Source organism: Sinocyclocheilus anshuiensis, unplaced genomic scaffold (assembly GCF_001515605.1).
Source record: "Sinocyclocheilus anshuiensis isolate Anshui unplaced genomic scaffold, SAMN03320099.WGS_v1.1 scaffold653, whole genome shotgun sequence".
Taxonomy (NCBI): Eukaryota; Metazoa; Chordata; class Actinopteri; order Cypriniformes; family Cyprinidae; genus Sinocyclocheilus; species Sinocyclocheilus anshuiensis.
In genome coordinates this window covers 377,634-389,988 of record NW_015540902.1, presented here as the reverse complement: position 1 = coordinate 389,988, position 12,355 = coordinate 377,634, and the positions used below count along the sequence as shown (strand labels likewise).

General features: G+C 35.0%; 1 protein-coding gene across 4 annotated transcripts; it reads right to left on the bottom strand.

Moving 5' to 3' along the window:
* Nucleotides 1-1,554: 1,554 nt before the first annotated feature.
* sgf29 (SAGA complex associated factor 29) lies at nucleotides 1,555-7,539 on the bottom strand. Of its 4 annotated transcripts, XM_016487009.1 has the most exons (11): nucleotides 7,502-7,523; nucleotides 7,386-7,443; nucleotides 6,988-7,067; nucleotides 6,773-6,848; nucleotides 6,500-6,572; nucleotides 3,588-3,652; nucleotides 3,370-3,499; nucleotides 3,108-3,254; nucleotides 2,957-2,992; nucleotides 2,261-2,423; nucleotides 1,555-2,022 (listed from the first exon to the last, which is right to left on the bottom strand). In XM_016487009.1, exons 3-11 carry the CDS (start codon nucleotides 7,060-7,062, stop codon nucleotides 1,906-1,908), a joined length of 882 nt encoding a protein of 293 aa, XP_016342495.1. In that variant the 5' UTR covers nucleotides 7,063-7,067; nucleotides 7,386-7,443; nucleotides 7,502-7,523; the 3' UTR covers nucleotides 1,555-1,905. The 4 variants fall into 4 exon arrangements, with proteins under 4 accessions (XP_016342495.1, XP_016342496.1, XP_016342494.1 ...); XM_016487010.1 differs by lacking the exon at nucleotides 7,386-7,443 and having other exon boundaries at nucleotides 7,494-7,525; XM_016487008.1 differs by lacking the exon at nucleotides 7,502-7,523 and having other exon boundaries at nucleotides 7,386-7,466.
* Between the last annotated feature and the right edge of the window lie 4,816 nt (nucleotides 7,540-12,355).

Genomic DNA, 12,355 nt, shown 5'->3' with positions numbered 1-12,355 from the left:
AGAAAGTCCATGCTTTTCTCTGCTTTTCAGCCATTCTCTTTGCCATGTCCTTTGTCTTCGTTTTTTTTTTTTTGGACGTCACAAGCCGCCTGCCACAAAGAAAACTATTTCGTCCTCAGAATCCATATTTTTATGAATGGCGCGAACGTAATGCTTACATCACAGTTTGTAAAATTGTAGTAAATTCGTGATTTATTCGTCTTGTCAAGAGTCTTGAATGTATTGACTTTGACTTGAATTTATATGAATTTTCTTAAGACACAAAATTCGTTTAATATTTTATGCAACACAGGAAAAAAGTGTCCTAATGTTGTACAAAAATTGTATTTCTTATTTTTATTCGTTTTATTCGTCTTGTCAGGATACAATTCGTTTAACATTGGAAAAAGTGTCGCAGAGAAAAATAAATAAAAATGTAGGTTGTTAAATAAATAAGACATCTGTCCTTAAAAATTATAGGCTAAGCAAAATATAAACAAAACCAAGTTGAATGGTTCAAGGACAGCGCATCCCCACTTTGCTTCATCCTTATTCTGCTCTGTCACTCATCGACAACCTGCCTGTAGGCTACTGTCTGAGGGCCTTATATTTACCACCGGTACAGCCAGGGATGGACTGGGAGTAAAAAACGGCCCTGGATTTTCTCCCAAATAGGCCCACCACAACTACAAGCAGTCACTACTATCTCACAATATTACAGCAATCCTATCGCATGTATGGCAAATAACATCACAAAACCCATGGTGACCCTGCTGACAAAAACAATAGAGACCATCACAGAAACTCAAATGATTTCCACTACAAATACCATTACAAACATTACAAACCATCAACTTTTATCCATTAAAACCATTAAATAATGGTTTCCTGAAGTGTGTTTTTAGGACATATTACATTAGGATTTAGTGGTTTTAACAAAAGCCACCAATTAGGCCTACCAGTAGAGACCAACAGGCACCATTACAGTTTCCATTAAAACCAATACCATTTTCATTATAACCAGTAAAACCATTAAAAACAAATTTCAGCAGGGGACTGAAATAAATGTATTATTGTATGAATTAAAATACTTGAAATCTACATAAAAAGAGCAGAATGCAAAATGTATAATATGACAATAATAAAATTAAACCTAGAATCTAGAAACCTGAAACCGAATTCTTCAATTTGAGTATTCATATGTCTGTGTGTCATGTTAATCAGACTAATCATATTATAGGCTACTTCATTTACTCTATTTTCTAACTCAGTATCTCTCAAATGTAACCCGTTGTAGAATCGCTGCTGTCTCTTTATGAATGAATGGAATATTCATGTCAGACAATGCAGAGTAAAAAATAGCAGTATACGCTTGGACTAGGGGTGTCCTGGGATTTTACTATAGTGCTATAGGCTACATGCTCTACATAGTCAGATTGGCGGTCAAAGGTAACTTGATGCAACAGTTTGTTGGTTTGTAAATTGTAATAGTAATTTAAAAAACCACTTAACAGAATCTGCCATTAAAAAAATAATATTGACTGAACATCAATTCTGAATATTAGGTGAAGGTGTAGTCCTGAATATCTGTGGTGGTTACAAGCCCTTAAAAGGCCCAATTTTTAATATTTAAAGCATGTACTATTTGGCCTTTATAAAGTAGAGACAACAGATTTGTGTACCATTTATTCACATGTAAAGGGTTTATTACTTTAGCCCAATTCACTTGCAGTTGTTGTCCTTGTATCCAGATCCACAAAAACATCATACAAAAGATGCAGTATAAAATATACCAATACTATGTACATGTTAACAGAAATGGGGGAAAAAGCACATAAAACAGAATCAATGCTCAATATCTTGTTTTCAATCACAACAATCATGCAGGGTCTTTTTGCAAGCAATGTCTCACATTGTATATTTCTGTCACTTCTTTTTGTTCTCCTTGCAGGCCACTACATATCGCTGAGCGACGTTGAGAGGTGGAGAATAGCCATCAGCATAAGATGTATCCTCAAACAGAACTGAGTAGTCATCCTGGGGCTGGAAAAGACGTAAGATGTGTCAAATTATAGGGAAACTATTGTTCTTCGTATATAACTGGTCTAATGATGCCACAAAACACATAATAAAGAAATATTCTAACAGACTAACATTAATTCCATGACTTTCAAAGGGTTTCGAAAAGCACTGCAGATCTTCAACACTTCATGTATCTCTGAAGCCTCTAATCCTACACTTCAATCAGTCTTTCAACTCTTTTTATTCTTGTTCCACTCACCCGATGTGGCGGCGTGTGGATCAGAGCTCTGTAAAAGCATGTGGTCTGTGGATAGAGGGCCAGCACCAGCTGATCCTTACTGAACAGGGCCTCTGGGTCTGTTTCGGGGTTTGCTTTCCACTGTGGGAGAGGAATTATTCTTCTCCGACTCAATGTGTGTCTCCTGAACAAAAGAGAAAATGAGATCATTTGAATAAAGCACTGCTGGAATTACATTACTGTTCAAAAGTTTGGAGCCACTAAGTAAAATAGTGACATTGTGAAATATTGTTACAATTTAAAATAACCCTTTTCTATTTTAATATATTTTAAAAATGTAATTTATTCCTGTGATGGCAAAGCTGAATTTTCAGCATTATTCCAGTCTGCAGTGTCACATTATCCTTCAGAAATCATTCTAATATGCTGATTTGCTGCTCAAGAAACAATTCTTATTATTATCAGTGTTGAAAAAGGTTGTGCTAAAAACTAAAAGTCTTAATATTTTTGTGGAAACTGTGATGCATTTTTTTTCAGGATTCTTTGTATTTATTTTAAATAAAAATTTATAATTTGTAACATTATAAATGTATTTATTGTCATTTTTAATCAATTCGATGCATCCTTGCTAAAATATTAATTTATTTTTAAAAATTTGAACAGTAGAGTATCAATTCATATGTGGCTGAAAATCGTGAATAATGGAATCGTACTTACTCTTTACCCTCTTCATCAATGTCATCCACTTCATACCTGATAAAAGATAAAATCATAATGTTACATTATCATTTCACACAATCAGGTTTAAAAGCTAAAATTAAATAATTAAAAAACGCCCTGTAGCTGAGCTCAACTGGTAGATGATTACTTGTTGGTGGAGTGATTGTAGCTGACAACTTCCGCAAGAATCCACTGTTCATCACCATCCACGGCCTTCACACGTGCCGCCACCTTGTCACCCTGTTTAGCCACATAGTCACTGCTTGCTGGAATAGCGCCACACAGTGGTGGTGGACTGAAGGAGTAAGACAGGCATGAATTAGTGAAATGTAACAATTGTAACTAATTCACTGACTAAATAAGCATTTCTAAAACAAAGAAAGCATAATGTAGGAGACTCGGAATGGTACCTCTCGCCAGGTTTGCCGATCCAGAGAGGAAGTGTCATGGCCGACTGTTGTAACAGGGTCATCAGGACACCTCTGCGCATGGTCTTTCTGGGTGGGTCAGTGTCACTGTACACCCCTGCCATTCTGGCAGCTGGAGAAAGGGAAGGGTCTGATTCGCTTCCACAACTGTCCAAATGCATTCAGATGCACACGTTTACAAACTAATATCCAAGACTTACCAATCCGTCTTTCCTCCAAAAGGGATTTAATTTCTGCAATCTTGTCAAGTGCCCGTCGAAGTATACTGTGGGAGGGATGCATATAAATCTGATCAATTAACGCTGTAAAGCCTGGCATGAAACAATGGTCAGAAAAATAGAATTTCTTGAAATGGATCAGTTATTTGGGGAGAAAAAACATTTGGAGTATCATATTTGATACATCAGGCTTTTATGGCTCATTTTGCATAATATAGGGGAATATGGAGCTCATACTCAAGGAGTACCTCAATTTTATTCAGAGGCCCAAATTGAGGAAAAATATGCAATTTGGTATATCTGATATTTATATGCTCAAAAAGTAAGATAAAATTCTGATAGCTTGTAATGAAGGCTAAATCAATTAAATCAAGTAGGATTGCAGGTTACTTACATAAAATGCATATAAATATCAAGATTTCACTCTATATTTCCAAATAATATGTCTTTGTTAGATGATATTTAAATGCTTAGTTTTATAGTTAAAGTTCTGCAGTTTTTATTGTGGGGGCAAAACATATAATGCAATGCATTAATGATTAGGATATGTACAAATAATCTTTCCTCAAAAGCCTGATGTATCATATTTGATACTCACATTTTAACAAGATTTTTCTAAAAAATTATATATGGATAATCAAGTAAACTTAAGTTGCTTCAGTCCAGTAAATGTTTATCTTGAAATATTGCTAACAATATGAAAGTTATTCTTAAGTTTACTTTATAAAAATCAGTAAAGATTTCACAGCAAAAAGCAAAACGATGTATACCACAACATTTATAGAATTATAAGAAAATACCTTTTACTTGCTTAAATTTTTTTAAATTCCTTTTGATAGGTTAGAGGTTTAGAAATTTGTGTATCAGTTATGATTCATTAGGTTTTATCCACCATTTTCCTACGCCCCAAGATGCTTTGAGCAAATTATGGGAGTAACTTCCATTCCATGAACAATCAGAGAAAGGTTCGCTCTATGAATGCAATAATAAGCATTTTCAAAAACTGTGTACAATGAGGTGACATTATTCTGCTCACCCTTTAAACATTGTTCATTAAAAGGAAATTTTAAAGTGTAAAAACATTAACAAATTACTTTTGACATATCACGAATAACCCCCAAAGCTCGATTATTTCTGCACCAATATCATGCACGTGTTAAATATCACTGCAGTAATATGTCTATATTATGTGACATAGTACGTTGCCTTTGTCAAAAAATGTTCATTAACTAGAACATTGAGTGATAATGTGATTTTCGTCATTTTAACAGGTAACAAATATTGTATTTACCTGTTTTAGAAACAATAAAAATGACTGATAAGGATTAGAAGTGAAAAGGGGGGACAGTTACATTTTAAAGGAACACTCCACTATTTTTGAAAATAGGCTCATTTTCCAACTCCCCTAGAGTTAAACAGTTGAGTTTTACCTATTTTTGAATCGAAAATAGGCTTATTGGAAGTTACCTAGCTGGGGACTATTTTCAGGCGCTGCGTAATATCATTGCGCCTGCTGCACCCATGGTACGGCAGCAAAGTTCCTTGATTATTACGTATAGTTGAGTATAGTTCCTAGCCTACATCGTGTACTAAGACCGACGGAAAATGAAAAGTTGCGATTTTCTAGGCCGATATGGCTAGGAACTATACTCAACTATACGTAATAATCAAGGAACTTTGCTGCCGTACCATGGGTGCAGCAGGCGCAATGATATTACGCAGCGCCTGAAAATAGTCCCCAGCACGGTCCCTGTGCAAGCAATTGGTCACGTTGGTTATGTTGACGGAAGTTAGCCTATTTTCAGGCGCTGCGTAATATCATTGCGCCTGCTGTGAAAAACTTTTCATTTTCCGTCGGTCTTAGTACACAATTTAACTACAGAAGAGTCAAGTTTTAAATAGGAAAAATATAGAAACTCTTTGGTCATTTGTGAGCGAGATGCTAACGGTCTAATCAGATTCAATGATCTATGCTAAGCTACAGCTAAAAGTGCTACCGCCAGACCCGGAGATCGGCTGAATGGATTCGAAAACGGTAAAACTCAACTGTTTAACTCTAGGGGAGTTGGAAAATTAGCCTATTTTCAAAAATAGTGGAGTGTTCCTTTAAAGCATACATGTGAAAACAAACCTGTAAAGACACGTGAGGATTTGGAGAGAAAAACAAGAGATTCTTGGTGCATTCCAGTGAATCATTCATGGTTTATATCATAAATATTCCACAAATGTGCAGTATATGTTGTCTTTTTTCATACTGTTTCAGCAGAATACAAAGGAAAAATTTAAAAATAATGAGAAGGAAATAATGCAGTGGACTAAAAAGAGCTCTTGCCATAGATATTCTTGTTATACCATGTCACATTAAAATACCAAGTGTTATATTACTCTTCTGACAAGTAAAAAATAGAACGTGAAGGAAAATGTACAACTCATTCAGTTAAACTGACGCATAAGGATTATTTGTAGTGCAACATTATGTTTTGAAGGGATTTTTTTTTCAGTCATTTTGAGTGGAACGTCCCCCAAACTGGAACTGCCTCCCATAATTTAAAACGCAAGGCTTGCTAGGAAACAGATGTATAGGATTAATAATATTCAACAAGTCTGTTTTTTCCATTCAGCACACATCTGAGAGCCTTGGACAAAAGTTCCACAAGATGGGGCTATACAACCACAAGTTCAAGATCTTCCAGATGTTCCTTGTTGAGACGAAAACAAAATAATCAACACCGAAAAGAATCATTTCAAGAACAGATCATTTTGTGAATCATCTTGTGTATTTCAGTATTGATTTGTGTATTTGAAGTATTTCTTAAAGTCAAGGTGCATCCTTTGCATTGATGTAAAGTGGTGCAAAGGGAAGCCAAAATGCAGCAACTTTCACATCAACTTACCCACATTCAGCCTCAGCATCAGCTTTAGCTGTGGTGTAAAGACCCCTCAGTTTTGTCCGATAATATGGAGAAGCTGAAGAAGTTAAGTAGATATAAAGTGGAACAGAGATATCAGACAAGAAATTAAAATCATAAATACAAATATAAGAGATCTAGTTTGACAATATTGAACATTACTTATTCTCTTAATGTGATTAATTATTACAACTATTAACTTAATATTAATGTGACTTATTCTCATTGTAAACAATGCAATAGGAATTCATGTCTTACTCTTATTTTCTGTTTGCATCCTTTCATGCGTTTTCTGGATGTTGAGAAGGTTGTGTTCACTTCTTGATCGCTCTTCCTGTGTATTTAAGAGAGATTAGGGTATAAACACTGGGTGGGGGTAAAGTGTACAAAAAGGAGGTCTTTCCCAAAGCATATAAACTCAAACTACAGTGATCATGCGCATGGGACAACAGAGTAGTGCTCAGTCTGCTCACCTGAGTTTGTTTTATGAGCTGATGCAGCTCATTCAGCAACTCTGCGATTTTGGTGTCTGCTGACACTAAAGCCATTGTACCTGCAAGAACAAAAGTTATATCGGTTAGCTTTAAACAAAATTATTAAGACTCAAATTAAAATGTAAATGAATGAATAAATGTAAAACAACCCTCAAGAAGACATATAAATATCAAAATAATACAATTAAACCGACACCACTAACACTGCCCAAAACTAAAGTAATATTGTCATAATGCAATAATTCTAATAATAATGCATTTTACGTGTTATTTATGTAGCTTAAATCCATATACATAATAGAGCGCCATTGACTGGACGGAGCTCAGATCACACCCTCTGCCCGCGCACAGATAAACAAGAAAAGCGTGAATCTCACCTTCAAACACACAGTTCCGCGACACTCTCCAGATTCACCTCATGCATTAGTAGACGAACTATGAACGAAAAACATTTATTTATTACAGTTTCACTTTCCTTAACGTACATTAGTACCTTTTCTTCTTCTTCTTCTTCTTCTTCTTCTTCTTCTTTTGATGTTTTATGGCGGTTGGCAAACCAGCTTTTGATGCATATTCCGCCACCTACTGGGCTGGAGTGTGAGGCGATATTATCAAGGGAAATGCTAATTCCAAAAAAAAAAAAAAAAAAAAACTTCTATCTATATTTTATTATATACATTTGTTATTTTCAGAAAATTAAAAAGTGCTTTATAACCTTTATAAGAACTGTTTAACACATTCTGTAATGTCATAGAATTAATGCCATCAGATTTTAATTCCTCTTTTAACTGGAGTCTTTCCCTTTCATATGCCCTACAGTTAATCAACACATGCTCTACAGTTTCTGGAAGTCCACAATGATTACATTGACCAGATTCATGTTTTCCTATAATCTGGAGTGATTTATTAAGAGTAGAGTGTCCAGTTCTCAATCGAGATATAACTGTATCATCCCTTCTATTACTATAAGCAGTTCTTACATGGCCTACTTGTTTATATGTATGTCGATATATGTGTGCTTAAGAGCCTGTTTCACTGTCTTGTCTACCTCCTCATTTCCTTCCACTCGAACATGAGCAGGCACCCATACAAATCCTGCTATAATTCTCAGTTGCCGTATTCGGTACAAACTTTGCAGTACTTCTAATAAAATTACCATAGATTCTGATTTTCCACTCAGTATACTTGTAAGTGCAGAATATGAATCTGAAAAGATTACAACTGTTGTTGGTTGGATTTCTTCCACCCACTGTAAAGATATCTGAATAGCGATCATCTCTGCTGCATATACCGATACATTATTAGCAGTTCTTTTTGCAGATTTATATTTAAAGTAAGAAATGGCAGCACTTGTACGCCCAGTTTCTGGGTCTTTAGAACCATCTGTATAAATTTGTAAAAATTGAAAGTAATGACTATCTAAATGCTGCTGCACTATTGTCTCTTTTGGAACATGTTTCTGGTTTTCATTTATTCAATTAAATATTTGCAAATCAACTGTTGGCATAGAGAAAAGCCAAGGTGGACATCTTGTCTTCTTCTTCTTCTTCTTCTTCTTCTTCTGTGTTTTATTGGCGGTTGGCAAACCAGCTTATAGGTGCATTACCGCCACCAACTGGACTGGAGTGTGGATTAAGATATTTGCATATACATGGCATGAGGAAAAAAAAACAAAAAAACAAGCAAAACAAATAAATAAACGAGCATAAAAATAAATAAATAAATTATCTTACTTCATTTACTTTCTTTTATAAACTTAATAATATCATCATATATCTTCTTTGCAGTACTTCTAATAAAATTACCATAGATTCTGATTTTCCACTCAGTATACTTGTAAGTGCAGAATATGAATCTGAAAAGATTACAACTGTTGTTGGTTGGATTTCTTCCACCCACTGTAAAGATATCTGAATAGCGATCATCTCTGCTGCATATACCGATACATTATTAGCAGTTCTTTTTGCAGATTTATATTTAAAGTAAGAAATGGCAGCACTTGTACGCCCAGTTTCTGGGTCTTTAGAACCATCTGTATAAATTTGTAAAAATTGAAAGTAATGACTATCTAAATGCTGCTGCACTATTGTCTCTTTTGGAACATGTTTCTGGTTTTCATTTATTCAATTAAATATTTGCAAATCAACTGTTGGCATAGAGAAAAGCCAAGGTGGACATCTTGTCTTCTTCTTCTTCTTCTTCTTCTTCTTCGGTGTTTTATTGGCGGTTGGCAAACCAGCTTATAGGTGCATTACCGCCACCAACTGGACTGGAGTGTGGATTAAGATATTTGCATATACATGGCATGAGGAAAAAAAAACTAAAAAACAAGCAAAACAAATAAATAAACGAGCATAAAAATAAATAAATAAATAATCTTACTTAATTTACTTTCTTTTATAAACTTAATAATATCATCATATATCTTACTAGCTGTTTTCACTAATAGATCTGATAAAGAAAAGTCATGGTATTTGACCTTCTTCATTGACTGAATAAGGCGATACCTCTCATTGTTGTAAATAATTCACGTTGCACGTGAAGTAATACACGTGCGACTGTTTCTTGTTGACTACAGTGTATACATTCCCCAGTTGGGTGCTTGCCAATTCTATATAATCTATACCAGCAGTGGCGACCTCCAGTCCTGGAGAGCCACAGCCCTGCAGAGTTCAGCTCCAACCCTAATAAAATCTCACCTGCCTTTAGCTTTCAAGTAACCCTTCAGACCTTGATTAGCTTGTTCAGGTGTGTTTGATTAGGGTTGAAGCAAAACTCTGCAGGGCTGCGGCTCTCCAGGTCCGACGTTCGCCACCCGTGATCTATACTATTAAGTCCAGTATGACCAATTCTAAGGCGTGTTATGACATTTCCTTCCCTTCAGTTCCTACTCTCCTTCCTCCCAGCATCAACTATTTTTTGTATATTATATAAATGTCTACCTGTTTCATTGTCTTGTTTTCCTTTTGCATCGATTGGATAGCTTTCTAGCTAGGCCTTGTACGGACATATCGAAGGGACAAACCTCATGGCATGTTTTCAAAACGCCTTATTGAGGAAGAACTGTTAGGGACATTGCTATCAGTCTTTTAGAGAGATAAATCACTAGTTTAAATGATGCACCTATTTCTAAACATATCCTACTCTTATATTATAATAAACTGCCACTATATGACATTTAGAACACACTAAAAGATAATGAAAGGCCTATGTAATGTGCCACAAAAGATAGGATTATCTTGAGTTATCTTTAGCATACACTACATATTTGGCTAGTTAGGTGTGTCTAGGGTTAAATTTAGGTGCATACATTTTATTTATTATTTTTGGGGGTTGTTCTTGATTTTAAATGTTGTTTTATTTTATTGTCATATTATTATGTCACATCAATTTGTATACCTATTGTGCATTTAGATGCCTTTTCGATTCATTTTTGTGTTTAGAAAAAATGTCCCTATATATTAAGTGTTTATTTCAAGAACCATTTATGTGTAAATTGGTTTTAATGGTTTCTGTGGTTAAAATGTATTGTTTCTTGTTTAGCCGGTGCTATTTATGTTTTTATACTTTTGCAAAGTACCATCATGAGATAGTGAAAGCAAAAGGACCCAAGTTTAAACACATGGCAAATAAGAGGTGAAAAAAGCAACTGTCAAAGTTAAAATGAAAAAGTCAGTAGATCATTCAGACAGTAATAAGCCCTCATATATCTGACTTGAACTTTACTGTGTCCAAAGGCTGTGAATGTTGAAATAATATGGAGTTAATTTTCAACAAAGAGACTGGTGAGGGCATGTGAAAAACAAAACAGACACATGGCGATAAGGTGTGGTTTATCTGCCAAAATATTCCTGATCTGAGCAAGAAGGATGGAGATAAACATAGAGATCTGGTATGTTTTCATAGCTGAATGCATATTGCCTCAGCCAATAACTTTGTAAATATTTACTGTACAGAACGCCTCACTCACATGATATCAGTTTGAGAGCCAAGGCAAACAGTGAAGGCAAAAGAGGGAAAGGAAAAGAGAAGAATTTGTACTAAAACAGAGCATAAAATTAAAGAGATCAGGGAAAAGAAAGGTTTTATTTTACGAGAGAAAACATTGAATCAACTTAGATTAAGAACTAGAGTGATATGGTTAGAGAGCTACAGAAAAAAAGAGAAAAACAGACTGTAGTACAATGTGTTCTACTCATGTGCTCCCTCAGTATTGTTTATGGCTCTGGAAGAAGAAATACATTCTGTAATCTCTAGCCTCCCTTATTTCTCACGTAGCTCATGCGCTCACGTACACAAGACTACGTTGTGGAATATTTGAGTGCAGTAGAAAAACTGAATCTCTTGCACTCTGCCATTACAACAACACAGAACCACAGGAGTCTTACTGTAAACTACATCACCCAAAAATATCCACATCAGTCATCATACAGACCTCTGCCAAATTCCATTGTAATGAGTAAAGAATATGTGCTTGTACAATGCAGTGCAAAATGGGAGCATGCCGGGAAAAAAGTAAAACAAAACTGCTTAGTAATAGAAATAAGAGATGTAAAAGTATTTTAAAAAATGGTGTAGGATTTAAAACAATTTTTGCTAGTAAAATTGCTAGTAATTTGTAATGGTTACAAAGAAACAGCAAAGAAACAAACAAGCAAAAAAAAAACTACAAATAACACACTGAATTAAACATTTTACATTAAAAAGACTAAAATAGTCAATCTTGTAAAATATATGGGTGAATTTTGAAGACTGCGTTTATTTGATCAAAAACTAGAATTGTTTTACAGTTATTGTGAAACATTATTACAATCTAAAATAACTTTTTTAAATTTTAATGTATTTCAAAATGGAATCTATTCCTGTGATGGTAAAGAATTTTCACCCGCCATTATTCAGGATTCTTTGATGAATAGAACATTTAAAAATATTAATATTCCTTTTGAATGGCTTTCAATGGGAAAATGTTTTTTGCTCTCAGAATCTCACATATGGCATCAGCAAGGACTAACTGGGCCATGCTAACTGGCAAAAACCTTGAAAATGTCCTATAAAAATGTTATTTAGTCTATGAACTGCAGTAGGGTGGAAGCTTTAGTCTGCTAGTCTTTGCTTTGATGGTGCAATAACGATTGCCTGACGGCAAGGAACAAAACAGCCTGTGGCCAGACTGCAATGAAACTTGAATGATGGATTGGGCTTCCCTTTTCCAGTGGAGGAAGTGGTTTTGCCAGTTGTGGCAGATTGCATCCTACGATCCTCTATGCTGATGACAGAAGGCACTGTAGTGCACTTTGTCATGCTTGGTTACACACACACATTAGATGAGTCTGTATAGCTATTAGGC